Source organism: Neodiprion pinetum, chromosome 2, assembly GCF_021155775.2.
Source record: "Neodiprion pinetum isolate iyNeoPine1 chromosome 2, iyNeoPine1.2, whole genome shotgun sequence".
In the NCBI taxonomy this organism is placed as follows: domain Eukaryota; kingdom Metazoa; phylum Arthropoda; class Insecta; order Hymenoptera; family Diprionidae; genus Neodiprion; species Neodiprion pinetum.
This window is the reverse complement of record NC_060233.1, coordinates 37,762,380-37,788,660: the sequence shown is the minus strand read 5'-3', so window position 1 is coordinate 37,788,660 and position 26,281 is coordinate 37,762,380. Positions and strand designations below refer to the sequence as shown.

Genomic DNA, 26,281 nt, shown 5'->3' with positions numbered 1-26,281 from the left:
AAGGAAGGAAGGAAGGAAGAAGGAACCACCTCGTTGTGAAACAGAGTCGACCCGTTCTTAGCCCAGCCAGAAGGGCTCGTCTTCTTCCCGCGTCGTTTACCACCTTCTCAACGCACTCTCGAGAGCGAGACCCGCCCAACCTAATTAACTGACAATGAGATTCAGCCCTGTGCCAAAGCGTCTTCTCGAAACTGACTGCGTTTGTTATCTACTCTAATTAGCGTGTCTGATATCTAAAAAAAAAAACAACTCGGGCGATACCCTTCGGTAGGATGAGTTTATTATGCTGTTTGAACAGCGAGGAAGCGGTTGAAAAAATTGCCTTTCTCTTCACTTTGAGTAATAATAAAAGGTAAAAGATTCTATTCCATTCGTAAAAATTGCGGATATGCAAAGATTGTATTGAGAATCGCTCAGGACGAATGGTGAATAATTGAGTATTTTGATTCTGAACGAAATGCTTTTGCTGCAGTAGATCTGGAGGATTAATCTGTTTGACGTGATAGCAAACCTGACATCATCGGTAAGTCGAAAAAGGGCAATTTGATTACTGAACTCCTTACGAAAGCCAGATTGGAAATTTTCAAAAAAACTTACAGGCTTCAAGATACTCGGATAATTGCCAGTTAGTGAGTACAGAAGGCAGAAATGGGGGTGAGATGGTGCAAGAAGAAGAAGAAGACGAAAAAGGACAAAGATCCGGGATCCACGTTGTAACCTATAGCTGGAAATTATTTCTCCCCTTACATATACATGGGAGCAATCGTGGCGGTAAAGTCAAGTTTAATCCCGCACTCTGTGTGCTCGGTAAAAGCTAAAAACTATCGAAGGAGAAGATGGAGAATAAGGAGGAGTGGACGGAGAAAAAGGAGAGTCAAATTTAATTAGCGGTTATTGCGGCCGGATTTGCACGAAGCCCCGAGACTCGGAGCCAGCCTTCACATTTTGTCAGCCTTTTCTTCAGGCGAAGACCCACATCTGCTAAATACTTTCGTCAATACAAGCGAAACGATTGAAAATATTACTTATTTCGAAACGGATCGGAATTCAAAAGGTACGCCTTCGGGCCTCTGCGGACTTTTTTGTAAATTATCGCTTTCTTGGGAATAAATTCTTGTCTCGATTTTTAATTAGGAACATCAATCGGATGCACCCTGCGCGAGTATTACACAAGTTTGCGCGACCTGCTCGCCTTGCGCAGTTTCGCGTTGATTAGACTTTCATTTTCGACGTTGGCTGTATCATATATACCTTCTCGAAATCTCCGCAGATTGGAACCTGAAGTTAATTGAGACAGAAATTTGAAGAGGGTCTGGAGTACCATCCCACGACATGAGATGTGGTTACGTGCCGCGCCTTCACACTTCGCTTCTCCAAAACGGATGCGAAAAGTTAGGCTGTTATTAACAGTAGAAGCGATCCCCTGTTCAGTTGTTCGTCAAGTTTCACGTCGGGTTAATCGTTCCAAAGACGGACTACTAATCGGCTTAATTTCGCTTCGTAATTTCTCATAAACTGTGGAAAAAGTATTAACGAAGAAGAAGCCGCGTAATGAAAAGCAAAAGATTCGAGATATTATACCTGCCTTTTCTCTCTCCATCTTTTTTCAACCGTTAATTTTCGCGGTTCCAATTAAGCTTCCCCGCAGGGTTATTCTCGGTTTTGATGGCCGCCTTGATAGCCAAGTTATTCGATCCGGATGAATCTTGGTTCTTGTACTGTGGTCTCGTACACCAAAAATCAACTACAAATCTGCTGTCCGCCAGGGAAGCAGGATGTTGAAACCCTGCTGATGATGGATCCTTGACACAACGCATTCCTTTTCGATTCTTTCATATCGCGTAGAGGTTAACACGGCCGATCGTTTCACGTGTGGCTGTAATATCGATCGGTTTTTACGTGTACAATTTGCACTACTTTTGCACCCAGCTGGTATCACATCATTTTAATACGTATCAATGTACAAGCACACACGTCGGGCAAGCTGCAGTGATAGGATGGAATTACTGCGGCGTACCGCGTCACGATTGACAACCAACAAAGGATTTGTCGGTTGTGTTGTCGCTTATCGAGCTACCGTGTTCGTTTGCAAATATGCATTTGATGCGTTTTTTTGTTTTTCCTTTGCCTTCTTTTTCGTTTCGTTTTATTTTTTTTACTTCGTTTTTACGCTCGCGTTCCAAACGCAGTGCTGCTGTACAAACAACGTCGTTACGACGACACGTGACAATCACGCTCGGCAAACATTCCGGGTATGAGTGGGAACAAGAATAATAAAAAAAAAAAAACTACAAATTGCCTCAAACAATGCGTTCCGTCGGAAACCATTGTCGTTGTGTAAAACAACGCTTTAGATCCGGTTTTCCATAGTCACGTGACCTTGGGAACAAAAGTTTCATCTTTTTACATGCAATTTAAGTTACGAAATCATTCGTCTTCCGGTATTCAATCATCCTCTACACGTGATACGGTTAGCGGGACAAATCGGTTTATACAGCGAAGGTACTTCTTCCGTTTTAATTTGACCGCAGTCAGCGGCAGCCAGAGGGACACAAGCGCTGCATAGAGCGGAGCGGGAGCTATCGATCAGATGATGAATCAATTTGTCGAGGAAACGGGAAAAGGGTTGAATAATTTTCTAGATCACCGACACCGACTGCTGAATCCGATGCTCATCGCTGACGATGAAACGGGGGATTCAACGTTCGGTTGCGAAGCCCGGGGGAATTCAATAGTTTTCCGGCTCTATCTTGCAGGGCCGGCGCTACGTCGCGTCGCTTCGCGGTGTAACTCGGTGCTCACGAGTCCTGCAGCCAGGACCCTCGGGAATTAACCCAAACTCCGACGGCTGCGAGCACGGATGTGTGCCAGGTCCGTTCGGTCACACTTGGAGTACCAACGCTACGTCCTCGACAGTCGAGGCCGCGTCCCGGAGCCACGTAACCGACACAAAGAGGGCCTCGCCGCCCGCGAACATTCAAGAGTATATTTGCCGAGCGGTCAAGGAACTTTGACCAACAGTTGAAAGCTGTTAGCATTCAATTACACGAACACCCTGCAGGGCTGAGGATGAACAGATTCCAAAACCGAGTCGAGGACCCGCGTCCGCTTCTACGACCGGAACACTTTGCACCCCTATTATGTACGTGGGTATGTGTGATACTACGGTTCGAAGAAATCCGGGGTGGTTGCAGGTCGGTTCGACCAGCAGCCGAGTCGGGGGTCGTTTTACTTCTTACGATGTTATTACCTACCCGAAACACCTGCAATTCGCCACAACCTGCATGAATACAGTTGTTGCGACAGGGGGCGAAACCCTAAGACTGTTTTCTAATCTCAACGAAATCTTTACGGTTCCAAAGAGAAGGCGCGAAACCCCGGCACGGTGGGCTTATTAATATGTATGCTTCCCGATGTGCGAGAGCCAGGCTGCACGGGCGAACGTATGGCGAGTTGAAAAAAGAGGCAGCTCGAGGTTGCGGGGGTTGGCGGTCGGTGGCGGGGGGGAGGGGGGGGGGGGAGGTAGCAAGGTGTAATTACTACCCGGCGTGAGGCAGATAATGGCTTGTGCCAGTGACATTATTTATGTCTTTACGTTTGCAAGTATAATTTTTACACCACCGACCGGCAGCGGCGAACCGTGCGTAACGTCGGACACGCACCGCCGAACGAGCCGGGTCGTGAGCTATTTGATATTCAAATCTACTTTCTGCGAATTGAATTTGATTCACTGCCGCGAAGGGATGGCCCGTGTGTATACACTGGGCCGCCTTCGAGCTCGCCTTGCCTTAACCCGCTTGCCTTTGCCCGATACTCGTCCCGGACCTTAGCAGGCAATTTTACGAGCGAGTTAACGCCGGCTTTAACGGTTCCAAGATCGGCTTAGTTTTATCCGAATATACCAGCGAATCCTTCCTCGCTGTCCGTACCGCCGATAATGTTACGTAAACGAATTCTTCACCGTCGCGCGTTTTCTTTCACGAAAGAATTTTGCTCGAAACTGAAACAGTGCTCATCGCTCAAAGCTGTTGGAGTTCGGTTGCGTAATCTTCTTCTGGTCGATGAACAATCAATGCGGAATGGTAATTATGGAAATGGTTCATCTCCGTTCAGACTCCCATTGTTACTCTAGGCACCCACAGTTCTTTTTAATGCGAGAACAGTTTAAGGTGAGTGTACCAGTTATTGGACCTTTTTTGGTTGTATCTGTTGGTTGCTTGGTTCTAAAATTACCAAAATATAAATTTCTAGTGCTTAACTCTCTAGCGTTGTTGGTTCTAGTCATCGAGAAATTCATAATTTGTGTCGTCGATGTGTAATTTTGGTAAATAAAAGGGTCAATAATTGGGTCTAAACGTGTCGATAACTGGTACACCGAACTTAACAGCTCGCTTCTGACAATGGAACGAACTTGGAGACATTTTCAATTGATATTCGCGTTTCGACGATTTCTTAGTCATTTCGCATCACCAGCTCGATTACGATGCCGGAGAGTGTACCTTGAGGGCTAAACTTTACCGTCGAGGTTAAGAAAACAATTTTTCTAATCAAATATTCTTCTAAGTTGATGTGCAAACGCAGGTTACGCGGTATGTATAGTCGCATCTCAAGACTGAGAAAATTGCATTGACCAACGTCATGTAAGCCACAAAGCTTCGCAGAAGAAAGCATCTTGCTGGTTAGGTATTTTCAAAGCTGACGCGATCGCATTTACGATCAAGTTTCCTCCGTCGGGATCAACTTCACCGCAACGTTGTTGTTTTCTATTATCATTTGCGAATCAGGTGAAACATCGCAAACTTAAAACAAATTTAGCTTTTACCGGGTGCTTCTTTCTTTCCCGCAATCCCAAGTGGCCAACCATCTTATTGTCAATCTGCGGTTTCGTTATCGACTCCGACCGATAATAGCCGAGACGTCGATGGAAGAATCCAAACACTGAAAAAAAGACAAAGTGGCGACGGTCTCCAGTGGCGGTAATTTAAGTATTTTACACTCGTTCGCTTTTAAATTCGTTCGCCACTCTTAGACTCCCGATGATTTCCCACCAGAGTTCCGGGGGGCACTCGAGTGTCCAGCGGAGCTCGATTCTTTTTTTCGTCCCCTTGACGTTGCCAGGGACTCGGCGGAAGAAAACCGCAAAGCTTGCCTCGCTAAACGCCGATGAAAATTGTCGCCGTGTTTCCTCTCAACGCGAGCCTAGCATTCAAACGTCATAATTTCGACGGCTCGCACACTCGAGGAAGCAGCTTCCGCTGCAATCGTCTCGGGTATTTTACGGTCAGAGAGGCTACCGTCACCGGGCAGACGTTCTACCGCGAGCTTTGGTCCCAGGGGAAACCCCCCTGGCGAACAGGGAGTTCTCTGTCTTCATATAACTTATGTACCCGCAAAAACACATGGGAAATTCCTCGCAGAGTGCTGCTCCCTAATCTCGATCCTCTGCACTCTCTTTTCTTACCCACTTTTTGAGATTCTTCCTATTTTCATTCGCCGCAGGAAATCACGTTGACCACTCGGCTGTTTCGCGTAAGGCTTGATTACGGTAATCGGTTTTCTCGTATCGTTCGGGAAATTATTTCCGCGATTTTTTATTTAGGTTTTGGTATTTCGAACAAACGGCTATTCACATCTGCTGCAGATCTTCACAGCATATCGTATGGGAATAAAAGAGAAATGGCAAACGAATCATGAAATTTTTATTCAGTTGAAAAATTTTCAACTCTACGCTGTAATGAGTGCGATTCTAGGGTGCGATGTGGATCCGGTTAATCCCTGGTGCAAAAAAAAAAAAAAAAGTCTGCAGAGGTTGCTCGAGTACGGCAAGGTACTGCAGAGTAGTAAATAGAGCAGCAAAGCGGTTAATACGTCGAGCTGGGCTGCATTCTCGTTTATTTCTTTGTTTGCAGTCTCGTTTTACGCCACCTGCTTTCGGATGGATAATTTCCGGTCTCTCTCTCTCTTCCAGCATTTATGCACAAGGACCCGGTTTCACCTTTTAAATACTACTCCGAGATGAAAACGCGATTATTTCTATCGCCTCTCTGCGTGAAAAATTTAACAACGCGGGCGGTGATGGGAAACTCGTGGAAAATAATCCGGGATGAATTTTTGAACGGTGCTTTAATCGGCAGTTTCCAAGATCATACCAATGTACGTTATTACAGATATAAGGTACAAAAAGCGCGGACAGCCAGCCTACCAGTGAAACTTCCTCTGTATTACTCGGAATTCGAATCACCTACTTTAATATTAATTTTCCCAGGATGCAGCAGACGCATAAAATACCTCGACATTCCTGTAAATTACAATTCTAAACGTTTGTTGGTGACGTTAACGGCCGGTCCAGTAAACATCTCTCGACTTGCATGAATAACGAATACGTCCCTACGGCCGCGCGGTGTTGTTGCAGGAACGATTCGTTTTCATGAAAGTGGATACTCGGAATTATTGCCTACCTATATCTGTGTACCAGCGTCATTTTCGTATGCTGCAGGGGAGAAGTTGCACATTGACATTATCGTCGTTGTGATTTCCGTGATATCGGTATAATAAAGCAGTTTCCGAGGCGACTGCGCGTAGCGGGGAAAAAAAAATGGTCTCACCGCTGCACGGTATGCCCGCCACAAACGTATAATACCGTCATTGTTAGCTTTTTGCGTCCATGTACCTACACCCACTGCATAAGCTGATTAACTTTGGTCATAGCCACAGGTACTACAATTGTTTGAGAACGGAATATATTTTTGGCCAGGTCATAAATTGTTCTAAACCAGAGCTTATATTGTATTTAAACAATGCATGCCCCTTTTGTTGGAACACTTTTTTGGCACTGGGGTGGAAGCGAGTCTGGCTTACATGCGGTACAATATGCGCAAATTAACAGACGAGTTGTTAGTACCTTGAAATTATGTCTCTGCAGCTCGAAAATGGATATTTTGTCCACGGATTTTCGTTGTCTGTTACTCCTTGGATTTTTGGATACATTCGGTTCTGGATTTGTTGAAAATTTTACGGTGAATATTATTTGATGACGGCGCTATCTTTCCCTCCCTGCGCAATCTTACGCAGAAACGTAAATCAAACTCATTCCGATCGTCGTCGGCCTTATTCGCATCGAGCGGCAGAGTAAGTTGATGAACGATACATATAGCTATCGTTCATACATATGTATACCAGTGGAAATATTTCCGCGTTTGAATATTCAATTGAGAGTTGAAATTCATGCGATATCATTCGCGCTCGACAATGACCAATTCAAAGGACTGAGGATTATGAACGGGCTCAAATGAAAAGTAGATTTCGAATCACGTAACGTGACTAACTACATAAACCGATACGCTGAAATATCAGTTGACGAGAAAACAGAATCTGTTAAACGAAACGGAATAACGTTTAAAAACACCGCTTCGAATGAACAGGTAATCAAACTCTGCTCAGGTATGATTATGCAATTTCCAATTTGAAAGGAGGAGGGAAAACAAAAATGCCAAAAATGTGAAAGAGAATCGTAAAAATTGGATTGCGCGAATGGGGCAGCTTGACGGAATGAAAAACGAGAGCGCGCGTGCGAGCGAGCGAAAAGGGGACGTAAAAATGCTCCGCGTGAGGGCGTTAAAAAGTGTCAACCGTTAACGCGTTTATAGCTGTTAAAGGGTTGAGCCGGGAGAAGCGAGAGACAAACTTGGCAAAAACGTGCCGTTAGGGGCGAGCACGGTGAAGGTTAGCTGCCGGATATGAGCTGCAGGGAGGCGAAAGGGGAAGCGGACATTATAAATGTAAATATTTCGGGCATTTCTTAGTATATTTATGAGCACGCGACACGGCAGAGACGCTTCGCTCCGCGCCGTTCCATTCCACTCCATGCCATACGATACCAAACCAGACCAGACCCGGCATCCTTCTGTAGCCGGTAGAAATTGTTTCCATGTGGTGTGATTAAATGACATGAATAATGCAAACGCCCGTTGGCACCCTTTGGGACCGAACAGACAGAACTAGGCATGGGTTTAGTATAAATAAACACTTGTTTGGATTGTCCCGGGTAGGTTTGCCGCCCAAATTTGCAAGGTCTTTGGTTAAATATTACCGACAATAGATTGGAAGTTACCGTTCGACGTTTGACTCGTTAATTCCGTCTCTCAGCCTACAATTAGAGTACATCGAGAATCGGCCAAGTCTCGCCAAGTGCGAAATTTATGGCGAACTATCTTTTCGAAATTATGGTTCGCCATACCTGCCAAGGCTGCGCGAAGAAGTGCCAAAAATTGGGAGGTGAAATCGGACGCCCGGGAGTAGCGGGAACCAATGCAGGATCAGAGGACCGCCGGAGTAATACCTGACGGGGAAAGTTCGGCCAACTCATGTTTACGTCCAGGAAGCTATGTTTACAGTTTCACCATCTCCCGCGAAGTCCTATCAGCTAAGTCTGCCTTGGCTTAGCTTCCCGGTCCTACCCTAGTTTTCTTGTCAGCTGGAAAATCCGGTCGACCAGACGAACAGCTGCCAGAGTTTACACAGCGGAAAGGCTCCAAAGCTGATCTCGAAAGATCGATATCGAGGACTTTATCCATTAGTTAAGTGACTTCTATTCATCGCCTTGCAGCGATTAAAGAGTGCGAGAGTTGCGGCTTCAGTCGTGCAATGGGAATTGACCGGCGTCTGCGGTGGAATCGTACCGTGGCGGAGAAAAATTTATTTTACGAAACAGGTTGACGGTTTGAAAAATGATAATTCGTTTTCTTTCATTCCAAGTTTATTCTTTAGCGGTGTAAAAATTCATGTGCTTCTCAAGTTCAGGCGAGCCAGGCTTGAGAAATATATCGTTAATTCGAAAAACGTGGTAAATCCAGGTGGAAGTGCAATAACTTAGGCCGGTAAGCTGATGTTGGGTTTGAAAAAACGAGTCACATTCGTATCCCGTCGATGGTTGACCTCGGATCAAGGGTGGTGGGGTCGTTTTGTTGAGATATCAAAGGGTGTGGGGAGCATTAAATGGGATGAATTCCGTCTCCGGGACGTTTGACTGGTGGTCGACATCCCTCGTCGTAACGTTACGTCATTTGGATGTCCGGGGGTGGTTGGAGCTAGGCATCGTCTTCGCTTTTCACCGACGTTGAGCGGCACTCAGCGAGAAAATCACCGTCGAGCTATTGTGTCCGAGTGGGTAGCCGGCGTCGACTGCGACGAAGGAAGAGGCGTCGCGGAGGAACGGGGAGGAGGAATATACCGAGAGAAGGGTGCACGTAGCATCCGAGGGATGTGTGTCTGCGATGGATGGAAAGGGAAAGGAAGAGAAGGAAAGGAATGGAAAGGAATGAAACACGTCTTGGAGAAGTCGATGTGCGCTTTTTGCCGGGCAGGTGGAAAAAAGCGGCCGTTAAGTGGGATGAGCGGGTTGAAAACAAGCCCTTCCAGAATCGGCGAGAGCGAGGAGAAACCGAGCGTGTATGACTGCAGCAGCTTTGGAGATGGATGATAGACGCAGTGCGGGAGTTTATAATGGTACGGCTAACGTCGCGCTCGGTTACACGTGTGCATGTGCATCTATTACGAATCCTCGGAGAGCTCTTTTGTCTGATGCCTTCTTTTACTTGGGGTATATTTCTGCGTTTCATCTAGTCGGCGATCGGCGTTGTACGGCATCTGTCTCGCGAGCTATGCCATTAGGGTTCTTCCCATCGGTGAAGGGTAACTGCAGGTATCGGAGTTCGTTGCCTCCTCCTATTCGCTTCCGCACATACGGCGTTCGGAATATACAACTTTTATAATGCAGAGTCGATATCTCTCGCCGTCTATTACAGCCCTTCCAGAGACGGACGATTCCCTCTGTTCGACACGCGGGTGGTTCAATCACTCAGCCGCCAGACGGAAGATCTGATGAAAAGTGTCTCGGCGCAGGACAGTCAGGACCTAGGATTTTTCGGATCTCCCTAACAAATTGTTTCCATCTGGTCCCCGTCCTCCCTGATACCCACCGACTTGTTTTCACCGAGGGGCGCTGATCCGACGAAATTCCACCTATAAAACTGTCTAAACTGCCCATTGGTTTCGCGCACAAATCGATCACGTCACACCGGACGATTTTGCGGCTTAAGCTCGTGAAATGCCGCACCGAGTCGGGCCTTTGCGGGTCACCGAGGTCGCCGGGTTCGACGGGGTCAGGCGGGGCTCTCTTCTCTTCCGTCAAATTGCGCACCACCATTGTCCGTGCGTAATTTGTCTTTGTCGTTCCCACCGGCGACGTTGCCTGCTCGACTAGTTGGAGAACTTGACTTTAAAGAATCGCAGACCCCGGGCCACGCCGCATCGTCGAGTTCCGGGCTCCCGGCCACAGGCTTCGACGATTGAAAGGGCGAACGGCTAACGCATCGTTCATCGTTTCGCTTTAATATGCGCTGTGACAGTAATCGTTTAAAATCAGCTTTTCCTAAGGGATAGCTGTTGGGGCCCGGAGGGAATATTCTTTGAACACGGGATGGTTTTCTTGTGGCTGTGAGTTTAAAAAGCACGGAATCATTTACACACTTGCTAAGCAAATTTATGAAATTATTCAAATGAATTCATTGAGACTCCCGTGAAATGTGTTCCTTTAATTTTCTCCAACATTGTTTTAGATTGTTTTATATAATGAAATTTGGCATTTCTCGTTCTTCATGCACTTCAGCGCGACGCCGCGTCGTCGCGGCGCAGTTCATTTCTTTTGTCTCTAAATTCTATCCCTCTGCGTCGTATCAGGCGGACTGTTTGCTGGGAGTAACTTATGATGTATATTGTTAACCGGTGCTGCGCTCGAGCTCGAGCGGTTTAAAAAGAATAATGGCGGGTGGCGTAAAGAAAGGAACAAAAGTGAAATGGATTAAAATGCACGTAAAATACGAAGAAATGGAAAAAGTAAACAAGGCGAGCTTGCAGGGAGGGGGCAACGATCTACCGCGTGGACTACGAATATTTCTACCACCTGTGATGACCCGAGGTTTTATATTATTTATTATTGATTATTATCAAAATATCCGACCAGGTATTGTCTCTCTCGTATCTCCCCCCCCCCCCCCCCCCCCCTCTATCCGTCCTTTTTCCATGTAACGTAAACTCGTATCATGGCACACGAAACAGCGGACGCTTAGGCCACTCGTATTGTATTTCGAGTGGATAATTTATTCATTAAGCCCTTGAGGCCCTAGAGAAGAGAAAGAGCGGGAGAGAAAGAAAGACAGAAAACGGAGAAAGAAATTTAAGGTTGGAAAAAAAACGAAGAATGAAGAATATGCATTCAATTTAAAGAACCCCTTAAGCCCTTTGAGAATCCTTGGTAGTATTTCTTTCTCGGTAGTTGAGAGTCGCGTATTCCCGTGAGATTGGTTGAAATTTAACTTCTTTAGATATCTGCCAGGCACATACGCGCGGTGTTCCGCGGCATTTGGCGTTTGGTTCGAGCCAGAAGGTTAAAATATTCCTATCAATTTTCCTTTCGTATTGCGTCGTTGTTATTGTTCTAAATTATTTCACGTTATGTTTCAATTTACTTTACTGTGCTGCTCGACTTCCACGAATAACGAGACCCACTTTTCGACACAGCGTTTTAACTTTTTAAAACAACCCGAGGGATGGGGTCTCGACGTTTTGATTTCTCTCCTTGGCTCTAATTAAACATTCACTTATGCAGTGATATTTGTACAACGGCTTTGGGGGAGGAAGCAACTTAAAAATCAACACGAACGGTGAACGTATCGTGTGTGCCAGTTTGTGCACAGTTTCGTGATTTCCGGTATCTCACGATCAGCCCTCCAGTGACATCACTGTGGAAAATGTACAAATGGATAGCATGAAAGTTGTTCATAGATTCAAATATGAAATAACGACCCCTGGTTCCGATTCATTCCCGTACTAACAGTCGTCGTTTTGGAAATTGGGAATATTCGGTCTTTAATTGCAAGACCTTGTCGTTACGTATTTCGTATCTCTCTCGAGGAGGAAATCTTATAGGGATTCTCGTGGAATGGAGGTAAGTGCACGGTCAACGGCCAATTACTCGAGGCTTCCTATGTTAATTGGTTTCCTGAAGGGATGAAGCGAGGACTAAGAGGTTAATGCCGGGAGATTGGTAAGCCGGGATCACGTTCAGGATAAACGAGATGTGATACGTTGGGTCCACAGTCACGGAGTCAGTTCTCGAAACTCTCCGAAGTCCGATGATCCAAACCCGAACCCAAACCACTTTGGCCAGTCGGTTAAAAAACTATAAGATGGGGAAACGCAGCACGCTTTCCGCTTTCAACCTCTTGTCCTCAGGAACTCGAGATTCCCGTTCATGAATAACGCAGAAAGAATCAGCCTATGTGAAAGAGTAGAAAATGTAGCGCTCGTAGATCTGGCGAAGATGTACGGATCCGCTATAGTCGCTATAGTGCTTCGTGAATGATTAACGAAAGTGGAATTTTTATCGGCGTACGTACATATAGATCGTGTATGAATGGTCTCTGTCGCGAGTGCTCGTCCTCTCCCATCTCTCGATGAAGAAGCGGCCCAAACCACTATCACTATTTTAGTGCTGTACGCCAAAGGGGTTATTCTATTGCGACACTCGAGACTCCGGTAACTTTGAGCTGGAAGGTTCATTTCTTCTCTCAAACCATATATCTACTTTACAGAGTGATTTGAAAGCACGTTGTACTTTGAGAAAAATAACTGAGGAGTATGAGGTGCACTGTACGGAGATAAAAAAGGAAACAAACGCAGATCAAGACAGTTCAAAATTCCTCAGAGTCTGTACCAATAAGAAACCTAAGTTATACCTCTGACTGTTCGAATCGACTTGCTTGATGTTCTCCGGGACAAATGTGAATGAACCGAAGCACGAGACAATGAGATATCATGTATATACGTACTGCGAACGAGAAATGTACGCGGTCTACAGGCTATCGATGCTGCAAAATTTTGGAAAGTTTAGTGATGGGGATAAAGCAAGGTTTCCGACTTCAAGGATGTGCGTGCATGCAAATTTAGTTCCCCATCATTTATAAATTATCCGAGAAAATCGAGTACAGTGAGCGGTGTAAGTAACAACTGATGGGTATAATAAACGCTCGTTTTTAATTGGACGAGGTGAGTTGAGTCAAACGCAAATATGTGAGCGTGCAATTTCCCGCGAGCCAGGTTCGTTAATACGAGTATAAAATTACACTATTATGCTCATTAGCAGGTAAAGGTTGTTCAACATCGAGTTACGGATTTCGTTACCATGCCTTTTAGGAGTCGCCTCCGACTTCCAATAATATCATTGGATTAGATTCGTTAACAGTAAATTTAATCAGCTCTGATAAGAAGTGAAACAAGGAAACTGGATTGTAAAATCGTTGCTGAAAGACAAAGTAAGAACAATCCAGGGCTTCGATTCTAGAGCGTGTATCCGATTTTATTCAAATCACCTATAGATTTAATGAAACCAAATACTTCTTTGGGTTCAATTTCAATCCCGACTACAATCGAAAGAAACAACAAGTTACGTAATGTCTGACTGTCAGAGAAGCACCTACTGCTAAGTATTATAATTTTTCTCTCGTATTCAAGTATCTGTTACCTTCATATCAGGATTTTTAACTTATTTCACGGATCATTTCTACAAGTTTCGAACCATAGGTAATTATACGGATTCTGGCGCTCATTTCCTCGTGCGCTTCGACACGGGCTGCAGCATCTACGAAAGGAGCGTAGATACCGGTACGGGTACCCTAAACAAACGTAACCACACTAATTTCAAATGGTGTACGGTGCCTAATTCCAGGAGGGCGATGAATCTGACACCTTCTACCGTCCCTCCTCTATTCACACAACCAGGCAGATGAGGCTCTATCATCCCATCTTTCTTTCCGTCTCGCAGCGATATTTCCCCCGCTTTCTCTCTCTCTCGGCTCAACTCCTGATCTTAACCGAACAAGGTTAAGTCCGGTCGTGAGTATTTCATGAATAAATTTCAGCTTCGAGTACCTGTAGTAATTAAATTCGATTTTTGATACAGATCTTACGCGGGGTGTAATTTGTCCGTGAAATGAACCAAAACTGTTATCATTATTTTTCCTCTCGATTTCCGCAAGAGCATTGACTCTGGATATAGTATAAACTGTGGAGTCTGCTCGGTATTGGGTTTTGTGTACAGTTGTTGGATGTTGTACGTGTTCTGTTCGACTCAACGTTTCGTACCATTTCGCACGTCCTTCCAAGTGACGCTGCCTTCGAGGTGCAGCCCTCATGTTGTGCCTCCAAGTTCGGGGTGATTTATTGTTTGAGAGTCTCGCTCGATAAATCAGTTGATGGATATCGAGCTACAACGATTTTCAAATCAAACATTTTTTACGGCCCATACTCGGATTATCACAACTAACTTATCTGCGCGATGCGTTTCCTATTGAATAAGCATGGGATATCCTCCTGTAAAACGTAACTTGTAGAGTCACGGCCGGCCTCGCCGAAACGCCGCGCGGACGTCAATGTAGTGACAGTCAAAGAAACCGAGTAGGGGCTGACAGGCGCAACTGTTCGCACCGTGACAGTGATTGGCATTTCTCCACAAAACGCTCAATGCTCATGATTGACGATATTTGCATTATTCGGAGGGGGTTAAATTGTACCAAATCGAATCTCTGTTGCCTCGTACAACCGGGACTTAATCATTATGCCAATAACCGAATGTGCTGCTGGTGTGCAAGGAGAACAATTAACAGTATAAAATCAAAGCACGCCAATCTCTGTTGACCGTTGATCCATTGAATGTCACGAAGTGACAATCGCTATGACTTTGCATCTTGTGACAATTGTCTTTGCAATTTTATTCGTGGCTTATACGCTTGCAATATTTGCTCGGGAATCGCAGTTGAACAATGATAATGATATTTGTACACCTGCAGTGTCCAACGTCGCGTCCGTGGATGCGTTTGAAAGTTCTATACTCCTGTACACGGAGATATGTTCCTAGAGGTACTTTGCCACGCTGGGTGAAATTACGGCGGGAAGAACAAATAAACCTGGTTCAGTTCGCGCGTTAGACTTTGAGACGGCGAGAACTGGAATTCAGAGGCACGTTCCTTGCATAAAACACATTATCCTCCCCCTTCATCCCTTCGTCGTCCGCTGAAAAGGCGCTACCTTAGGTCGTCCTGCGACTCGGGATTGGCTCCGCTCAACTGATAGCTTTATGGCGTCTCGTATTTGTCTGGTAGCCCTCTCTCCGCCCGTCTCGCTTGACTCTTCTTTCCCTTGTACCCTACATATCCCGTGATTCCAACCCCGCATTTTCAAGCTTCCATCCATCTCGTCTCCTCACCTAACAACAAGTTCTTGCAAGCTCGCGGAGATTGGATTAGACGCGCAAGGCCCAAATATGAAGACAAATAGTGCACCCGCTGGATTCTCTCGACCAGAGTTCAGCTGCGAACGAGTCGAAACGTTCTAATTTCACTGAAAATAAACGAGCGAGTCTAGTGGATGAAAAACGCCAGCTAAATCGCGGTGATTCTGTAACGAATATAATATCTAAGATACCCGAAAAGCGGAGTGAGCATCGGATGTATGCGGGCAGATTTGGTGGAATATCGAAGGAGTCTGGGTGGCTGCGTATACCTATACACATGTATGTATGTATGTACGTAGCAACGCATGACGCTCGAATCGATTGGGGTTATGCAATTGGTACCAATAAATTACCATTATCGAATTCCACCATCTTGATTACTATCGTAAATGTTTGCATTTGCACAATTTGGAGCTGTGCAAACACGCGAGGTTTCATCGTGGCCTAGGTGTACCGATTCGAGAGGACATGTCGAGTGTTTGTAACGTCACAACACTGGGCAGGGTCCAATAATGGATGCGTATTGGCGTCAGAGGTGGCCGGTCCAGTCAAATATTGATACTGTGGAATGTTCATTGACCATTACGCATTAGCCACCACTACCCTCGTTGTACATTGTGTACGATTTCCTAGCTAGAATTCAGTTCTACAACTCCAATGAATAATAATTTTCGAGCTTCACATCGCCAAGATATAATTTATTAGTTGATACGCGTGCAAGTAGTTTCGTTAGTTTCAAAAATTCAACTCACCAGTCGTTCCCGGTCTTGGCCACGTTTTGACGTTTGCGTCCGGTTTGATGAGGTTTTGGTTCCGCCACCATGTTCACATCTGCAACCAAACCAGAGGAAAATGTTCAAGTAGCTAAATCTTATGACAAGAAATTCTCATGAACATGAAATAAGAATTCAGTTATAGATTTGGTTGAACTAAAAATGAGTGTTATAAACCGTGGCGACGCAAAATCTCACCAGTCCGCTATCTGATTTCGTATATAAACTTCTCTCTCGTCCTAAGCTGAGACGGGAAGTTTATGCAGATCAGGGGGCCCACCGACTCAGTTTGCCAACAAAGTATGTAGTAACACGCCGCAGTCTATCGCGGCCACACAGCTGATGAAAAGCAAACATGCCGACTAATTGCGTCTCGCTCCTTGGCAAAGAAGAATTTCTCCTGTAAATTTTAGAGGGGGTCTCGTGTTAAGCTAAACCAGGTGTGTATCTTCCGGTGGTCCTCAGGGCTGCCACCAGCATGGTCAGCCGTACGAATTTCTGCCTCCGTCGAGCGCCCATGTGGTGTTTTGATAGGTTGAGTTAGGAAAAGAGAGACTCCTCGACGAAGGGTCGTGTCAAGTGAGGTAGCTGGATGCTACTTAGGGCGAGATTATGTTTGCGGTGCACCTCCGCAAAATTATCTCTCTCTTGCGGTTGAGGATGTGGGCTTAGTAGTCAGCTCGCAATGAAAGCGGCACATCAGACATGTCAAGGCGAGTCTGGGATCGCATTTAATCCTCACCGGAAGGTGACGTCGATCTGTACATGACATCGCGCTACCATGTGGAGCTGTTGATAAATAATCGATGAGACCGAGCGATTACCCGAAGCGAGATGCGATCAATGGTTTATCAGCTCAGATGAGCACACCAGCTGCACTTACGCATCCGGTTAAATATTTATCGCACATAATGATCCGGCTGGTGTGAGATCACTGGGAATAATATCCGGGGATAATGCAGCCAAAGTCACCCGGGGAGGCTTGCAAATAAAATAATAATCGTGGCGTACCGAACTCATGTGGAAACCCGGGGACCGAAGACGAGGAGGTCATTTTTACGTCCTGGCGGTCCAAAAAAATGTCATTTTTCGGACTTGGAACGAGTCGGGGTGGGCGATAGTAAGATGAATATGCATTTATGTAGGAGTTTTGAGTACTTCCACGGCCCTCTGGAGGTGTGACTATACCGAGTTACCCGAAGTTTGTGAGGAATCAACGTTTCTTTGCTGAACAATATCCGCGGTAGGAAGGAGGACGCCTTCTCGAGGACCGAGTTACCCTTGGAATTGGCGAAACGGCAAGGTGCGGTCGGGGCTGGAGGACAGATATACCGCCTCAAACAGACCACCGCCAACTTAACTCCCAGAAAGACGCTTAACTTTGGCTTAAGTTTTACTAAACGAGGTGCCATCATCCTAGTTAAATATCCGCTTCTCTTCCTCCTTTTTCCTCCCTCCATTCCAGGCGTCTATTTCTGCTTGCCATCGCCGGTCCTCCTCTCTTTTTCTTCATCTCCTTCATTCCCCTCACGCGTATACATCTATCCAACTCTCTAATACCTTTCTCTTGGTCGTTTCCTTGCCTTTCCACAATTTCATCCAACCAACCGAGCAGATTTGCATATGTTAATATTCCCATGGAATTATAGAACCCAAAGCCGCAAGCTTATCCCGTCTATCTATGAATCGGGCTGTTACTTTACCGGATTTCACGGTCATTTTCAATTTGCTTCATTCCGCGCTCTCCGGTTTTATACGGGATAAAAGGTACAGAGCGAGGAAGTACTGGGTTTGAAATGGATCAGAGCTATATATACGGATCTTGGACCAGTCTGCGATAGACTTCGTTAACTGTTGAGGAAGGTAACGAAAGTTGATACCGAGTGAAGAAAACCGTATTAAATAAGCCGCGGCCAGATAATCAAGATACATGTTATATTAGCTGACGTGCTAACGGACGTATAAGTATTTTTCGTCTTATTCAAAACCTTCCGTCATCGTTAATTACCTTCGTTATTTGCTGCATGTGGATGATGGAAATGCTAAACACGGTGCGAGGTTGTTTGACGAAAGCCTCCAGGAGATACACAGAGTTTAAGCATGCTTCTATTCGAAATATAAGGTAGGTACTCATACGAACAACCGGCTTCTCTTTCAAAGTTAGGTAGGATGTAGTGTACACCATCCTTTGTTTCGTTGTAATTGGTATGATTCAATACCGTAACATTATGAACAGGCCCCAGTGCCACCGGTTCGTCTCTGCCTTATCTGTCTCTCTCTTTCTCTCTCTCTCTCTCTCTTTTTCCTGCGGGATGTAAATCTCAGAACCTAGAATGAACGGTTCCCTCCCCCCCCCCCTTCCCCTCACTCCTGCGCAAAGCTCAAGCTTTTTCATAATACATCAGAATGAATTTATGCAAGCGTGAGAAGTGAATTGTTTACTTCAAACATGCGGCAGTGCTCCCTCAAAAATGAGGCTTCAAACACCGACTTCCAACAGCATCGTGCGACTAATTACCTTCTGTGACGTCGTTAGTTTCGTACGACTCTTGCGTAACGAGGAGAATTCTTTGTACCGGGAGTTTGCGCATTTTTTTAACCGACGATACAGAGGCCGCCGAAAATTATTTCGCATACTTGCACGAAATATAATATTATTTTTAGTGAGGTATAATTTTTACATGAGCTGATATTTCACGTACTGTACTCGACGGAATGACAATATTACTAGTGAGTTAGGAATAGTTGCTACTGTTAGCCAAGGCGTTAACGTAATTGAGTCAGTTCAGTTTGCATACAGTTTGTTTAATGTCTCACAGCTAGAGAAACGGGACCGTGACGTTATACCATACGAATCAATGGGTGATTGAGATAAGATGAACTGGAAACACAAATATCAAATATACTTATCGCTCAATTGCATTTTGTAACGTATATACGCTGGCAGAGATGATACAAACACTTGGGCACTTTGATGTTGCAAGATATTGGAAAATTGTTTACGAATGCCTTTGAGCGTGCCGATCTTACACCCCTTGAAGGGGGCTGCTTCGCTTCACTTACGGTAACGCAGTCGGTATTTATTGAACCATCTTCACCGTCTCCGTACATAGCTGCACGAACTGTTCTGATCGCCAACTTTACGAATGTGACTCGATGTAGGTATTTGATTGCTTCGGTTACAGGCCATCCGTATGTTTCATAATATTTTTATTACCTCATTTACCGTTAAATATCACGTCGGGTGAGCACATCGAGTTTTCGGAAAATAAATTTCGGGAGGTATTCCAAATGTGGCAGAGAGATGAATACGCACAGTAAACTGGAACGTGGTCAAATTGACCACCGACAGTAATTAATTGTGCTGTCCACGTATATGTATGTTCACCTATGTCACATACCTACAGTGCATATGTATAACTCGGTCACATCTAACCAGGAAAAATTTAATTAATTTCTCGCAGTGCGAAGATAAAGGATCGTTTAAAAAACAAAGATGTAGGATTAAAATTTTCAGGTTTAACTGCTGACCCCGTTCACAATTTAAGCATTTCGATTTATATAATCAGGGAAATATTAGACCGCGCTTTTTCCTTCCTGTTGTTTCTCGGTTGGAACGCGTTAAATCACTGTTAATGGGACTGGATGCTAACAGCGTTACGTTCTCTTCCGAGCAAAACACCTATGTATCCTTCTTCTACCGTGCACGAAGTCATTCCCACTAATTTAGTGACTCTTACCAGAGTGTGAGACGTTTGATTACGGGAAACTGTATGAAAGGAAAACAAAAGTGGAAAAAGAGGAGAAAAAGGATCAAGTGATCCAATCACACAACGCGCTTTACAATTACACAAGAATACGAGAGAAGAAACGAACTTTAACTCGCAGTCGAACGCCCACATATTATATATAAACTTATGATACCGATATCCCGATTTACTGGAACAACAAGAATTCCGGTTCAAGGGTTCGATTTGCGGTCACTTCGAGGAAGACGATGACCGTAGAATAAATGTGCATGCGGAGTCACTGACGAAGGCATAATACCTACCGACCTAATAATAGTTTCAACGTTTTGTCAGGTTATTTTCGTGCCCGTTATAAGAGGGAATAGATGAGGCTACAGATGTGGGCTCTATAGACGGTGCGTCAGCCGTTCCAGGTTTGTGCTGTTCGCTTTGCTCGGCGGTTAGTCAACGTAGCGGCACGTTTATTTTCATCATTCGAACGACACAAGGGCCTCGTTGTTAGCGAAACGTGGGCGTTGTAACAACGGCCCGAAAGAGATGGACGAGATGACTCGACATCGAGCCCGAGGGCGTAAATAGATTTGAAAATCATTGACAGAGATATCGGCAGACACGTCGCCCATGCATTTATAATCATAGGCCAAAAGTTGCCGCAACTTAAGCGTTTTACGGTATTTTGAAAATCGACTCATTTTTATTATTAACGGAATAACTTGTTTTCTTTTCTTTCTTTCTTTTTTCTTTTTTTTTTCTTTTTTTTTTTTTTCTTTGTTATTTGTTTGTTTTTTTTCTTCTATCTCGCCGCTGATGCAAGAATCATTCACTCCTCTTGTACACAGATAAATTTGTGTGCTCATCCCACGAACTTTGGCAGACGTACGGATAAATATACGTCCATGTACGCATGTATGTACTGTCGGAGAAGACGTCTTTCGACGGCTTGCGGCGTATCAATAAACCAGGCAAGTGGTTTGCCGGTTGTTTGCATGTTTGCGTTGGTATATCCGCAGAGTGTTTGCAGACTCCTCGTGGCGCGCGAGTAGGAGGCGATCAACGTCCGGAGTATCTACTTCCGGAGGAGAAAAAAAAAAGTGGCGGAATACGCGGTTCGTGGAATATTCTTTTTCATCGTAGTTGAAAATAGCACGTCCTGTTTCTCGTGCGTTATTCGTCAGGATTTTAATGCTCGTTTCGTGTTTCCTAAAACTTCTCAATTCGTGCTTTGGCGGGGTTGAATTAGAACCAAGCGTAGGGTCGATTTAATTAAAGACGGTAGGCGAATCACCTTCCGTTACCTGAAATTTCGTGAATTCCGAGAAGTTCCGGATGTAGGTTGTAACCGAAGACGCGTTGCGGAGTTTTCCGTTCTGGGATTTGCCCGATTTCCTGTACCTACCTTCCAACCACTCTGCATGGGTGAGAGACGCTGGCGTCGAGGTGGTGATTTTATGATCCTCAACGCTCGCGAAAATTGGTGGGCAAAGACAGGCGATACCGCAACCGTGTAATTAGCTAGAAAATTTATCTCTCTGCATAGGTTGTTTCTTTGAGGGTTTGCACGCAACGGGGAACACGACCAGGGTGGGTACCATGCCTAGCCCGGCAGAACTGAAAAAGCTGGTCTACGCGAAGCTTGTATAAGGCAAGCTGAAGTATACGCGCGTCTAATTTAACCGAGTGCGTCGCGGGGGTGTAGGTGTATTTATAAGTGAACCGGGAAACTTCTCTCCCCAGCAATAAATCCATTTAATCCTCGCAGATAAGGCTCCGAATTGTACGTTTTTATGGGCTCTTGTTTACCTTACAAATTAGGAACTTCCAACCGCTGAATTAACCTGGTTATCAATCCCTACGGGTGAAATATACACGGCTCACCAAAGCCGATCGGAATCCTCGACGAATATGCCCGGGGATAAACCTCCGCAAAACTAAAATCCAACCCTTATACGGTTCGCATATTCATGTTCGAGTTCCCGTTCATTGGATTCGCGAGACGCTCTGAATTGGATTGCCTGAAAAAATAGCCCACGAAATGTTTAACTTAAGATCCTTTGAGTGTTCGACGACGGTGTTTTGTTGTATCAGCGAGATTTTCTCGGCGATAAATGATAGAGAGCAATGAGGGAAAACTCTCTGGGTACATAAATAAATCAACGAAGAAATAAACAAATAACGACTGTCTCAAGGAGGCAAAGAGACTTGATGGCATTCGGTGAAACTGACGACGTTCGCTTGGAACTCCATCTGCCCACTGGTTCACCCTCTTTCTTTCTCAAGTGGAAGGAAATCCAAGGTGAACTCGTCAGCGAGGAAAGCGTGGAGCAACCCGACGAAAGATACCCTGTTATATTAGTCAGCTGATTATTCATCTCATTTATCGCTCGTTACCAGGCTTCCACCGTGCAGATCGTCCTTATTTTTAACGACCGTCGCAACTTGACTGTCCAAATTTAAATTCACGGTGTAACAAACGGGTACATATACAGCCCCAGGTGACGGACACACTGACTGCTTTAATAAATACTCTTACTTTTACAAGTAATTAACGCCTCTGACAGAAATTCGTATTGTGTCTGTTCAATTTAGTAACGTAGACTTAATTTCATGGCGGAGAAAAGAACGCAACACTTTCAAAAATGTTGCACTTTTTTGGCTTTTTTTTTATCGAAGCGCAGGGTAGCCTCTGAATTCGAAACTTTTTTTTACATACTCGTATACTGTTATACTGTGCTGTTGCTCTATGTCCAAGAATTTTTTATCTTCTTTACTCCTGTAACGGTTGTACAGCCATTGAATTGCAATCTATGGTTCGAAGATATAATCGTATAGTTTTAGGCTTGAAAAACAACTTTAATCAGATCTTGTTGTTTTTCAGATGACGAAGCCTCCGAAGTGACTGTACAGCAGTAATCGTGCCTTGCGAGATGAGGCAGAATTCAGCTGATCGAGTAAACTGGTATGTATCTTTTGCTAAAAGTAGAAATCGTCCAAAGATTTTACTGATGTCTCGAAAGAGGGTGACAACGTGCATGCCAGGGGATGGAGGCGAGGTGAAATCACGTAAATCTTGATTATTATTCGGTGGTTGAAAACCGATTCGATTTGTTCGAGTAAAGCCACGAACGGTGCAGGCCTAGCATCAACGTACCGTGGAAACTTGGGGCTAGGAATACAAAGCCGAAGTCAGAATCAAAGCGGAAGTTGTACTCTATCGGTCGGCGAGAGGCTCGAAGTATCGATGTCACAAGCAGCGGGTAGGTACAGTTGAAGGGTGACGTCGCTAGCATTGTGAACTCTGGCTCAAACTAACCGTCGGCGGATCTGAATCGGACGTTTCCCCTTATGAAACAGGACCAGTGACAACGTGCGGTGCATAATAATCAGGCGCTCGCAAACTTTGCAATAAAACGCGGACTGTGCCTGACAACGATTCGCGAACAACGGATAGGAACAAACAAGCGAGCTATCTACGGGGGCTGCTGCCACGGCATGGACGCCTACATCGACTCCTCGTCGACTTCATCCATCTCCGATTTTCCGTCTCCCTTAATCCCACCTCGACATTGCGAAAGATCCCGTCCGATCTGGTTGCACTAGGCTGGTTTATAGTAGAGATCATTGGGTTGCACTCCGCTGTTTTGTTTCGAGACTTGCCCAAAGTTTACTCGACTCTCTAACTACCTATCTATGCGAGCACCCAACCATTCTCCTCCACCTTTTGCATCGCGAGGCTCCTGAACAGACGACTATTCAAGCTATACCGAGTAAATTTGTAATTAACGACAACCTATCCTCGCTGGTGGTTGATAGTAATTATACGGCAAAGTTACTGCAGTTACAGTGTCTAATCAAATTTAACGAGTACACTGTTTGGCCGCTTCCTTTGTCGATGGAACAGGAGAAACGTAACCTCAATCTGCAAAATCTCGTCTCAGTAACAAAAGAACTTTCACGCGAGTGAAAATGTTCTGCAGGAATTTTTAAACGAATAGCCTTCTGGATGGCCTTGAATACCGCATTTTTCATAGTTCGTAAACTAGCGTGTGAATTTTTTTAAGCTCGTTGAGTATGATTCTGTGTCAGCTGCAGCTGCATGAAATAATCGCAGTAAAGTTCTCGGCAGCTTCCCTTACCTTGTACAAACCGAGCACTTGTTTCCTCTGCGTAACAATGAGAAAGTTTGAACGACCGTGGTAACTTGCAACTGACGACAATACTATCGGGGCGTCGGAACCGCTGTACAACCACATTCGAGACAACTTGTGCCGAACGATGTTTCCGTGCAACCAGGACCGAGGGAAATGAGATTCGAGACGAGTTAAGACAGACACGTGTCTCCTTTCTCGTTTATGTTGTTATGGTCTTGTGTTCTACTCTCCATAGATACGTTTCTCGTTGCGCTCTGGACGCGAAGGACGAAGCGAAATCGGTCAATTACTCCAAACAGCATTGTCGCAGCAGCAGTTGACCGAGAAGTGAACGACGCGATGTGGCAAATTTATCTCGTCAAATTTCTTCGGCCACTGATCTTTCAATCACCGGATCATGAAGCCAGAACGACGTCGCCTGTGATTCGGCAGGTTCTTATCGGCGCGACGTCGCGTGCTCACGGCTCTTAAAGCTCCCCCTGAATTTCTCCGTTCGTCTAATATCCCATGAGCAAGACAGTGTGTAGTTTCCATGCGGACATCCTCGCCGAGCAGTTTTCTAGTTTTAAATGGGCTTATTATCTGAGAGAGTTTTCCGCCAGCCGACATCACCCTTGCGAGTAATTGCCGTATCGCGTGAAATATTCTTGTTATCTGGGTGATCCTCGAGCAATTCGAGACGAGTGACATTGATGGAACTGGTTATACATCCGCGATTCGGATTGTCGTACGGTTTCGTTCTTCCTCTTTTCAACCCTACCGCACTTTAACGCTCGGCTGAACTTTGCTCGTGCAGGAAGAGAGGGAAAAGTAGTGAAAAGTTGTAAAGTCATGTCGAGCGTCCGGCGAGCGCGCCAAGCGTTTTTTCGTCCTATTATTCAAGCGAAATAATATATGTCGGCGCGCGGGATAAGTTCTTAAATAAACAGCAATAAATTTTGAGGAGCCGTTTAAGGCCAATACTGGCGAACACGTTCGAAGATAAAATCAGCTACGAACGGCGCTATCGTCCGGAATAAACACAATTTAAACCACCCTCGTAAATTCAATTAAGAACCACCCACGATATGCATTATTCATTCCCTGGGGTGTCTCCACCCACGGCTGCAAACAAAACTACACGTCATTAACGATAAGCCAAGTTCTGCTCTTTCTCTCTCTTTTGACAAAAATTCACCGTACGTTGCTGCCCTTCCCTCCTTGCCACTATTCGTCTATGCATGTTCTCCGTCAGACAAAGAATTCATCGAGTGAAGACTTATTCACCCACCAAAATGTCTGGAAATATCGATTTGCCGAATTTCACCAAACGGTACTAGCTGTCTCGAGGAAGTAGTTTAGAGAAAAAACAAAAACAAATTGAAACTTTAGGCCTCGTGATCACAAAGATCACAATATATAAAAATGACAAATTTATTGGCAACGGATGATTGTTTGAGAACTTTTTGAATTGAAAAAAAAATCCAATCGAATATCGATCCAATTATTCGAGGCAGTGGAATGCGAACGTTATACCCTTCACGGTGAAAGCCAAGACGAGGATCACACACCGTCATATCTTTTACACGTGGCCCGAGCGCCTCTGGGAATCCCAAGGATGTATTCAACTGAGAATCTTGATATACGCGAGTCAGACAGTCGATCGGTATCAATTTTAGTTGGGAAAAGAAATTTGGCTTCTCGACATAAAGTGTGACCGATGGTAATTGAAATAGCAAGCTCGAGCTGCTTTCCGCTTCTGGGATTTCTCCTTTTTTCTTATACCTATTTCTCTTTTCCTTATTTCTCGCTCGGAGGTGACGAAAATAGCGAAACTGGAAAGGAATATCGCCGGTCCGTCGGAGGCCTGTCATCTGTATCAGTCAATCGAAAATTTCAACCCTCTTTGACCCAAATCAATTTTCACCCTTAGCCTATATCTATACCTCCACGAGGCAGGCGGTATTATATATTTTCCTGCTACTGGCGTTCGCCTCTTTTTTCCCACAACTAGATTTCCCAAAGCTCGAATCGCTTTATTTATAATTTTCTCCGACCCGGCGAAACCGCCTTCCTGGAATAAGCTTTTTCTCAGGCCGATTTACCATACAGGCGACTCCTCATCGGCCGCTGAATAATCTGCCGTAAAATGTAAACAGTTTAAAAACACTTTCGAAAGCGAGTTAATAGCTGGTAGAGCTTGATGTCACCGTCAGAGGCGTGGCGCGGACTTCAAGCTTGAAGCTTCAACAACGAAGGCACCGGAGGAGATTTCCTTTTGTGCAA

The 26,281-nt window shown here is 45.0% G+C and overlaps 1 protein-coding gene across 2 annotated transcripts in view; it reads right to left on the bottom strand.

Annotated features, from left to right (window-relative positions):
• Positions 1 to 26,281, bottom strand: part of LOC124213032 (uncharacterized) — a 162,301-nt gene that overhangs the window by 35,523 nt on the left and 100,497 nt on the right. For both annotated transcript variants that reach the window (XM_069133638.1, XM_069133636.1), the window contains one exon: positions 16,099 to 16,177. In XM_069133638.1, the coding sequence (XP_068989739.1) occupies positions 16,099 to 16,177 (79 nt within the window). The remainder of the gene's footprint in view (positions 1 to 16,098; positions 16,178 to 26,281) is intronic.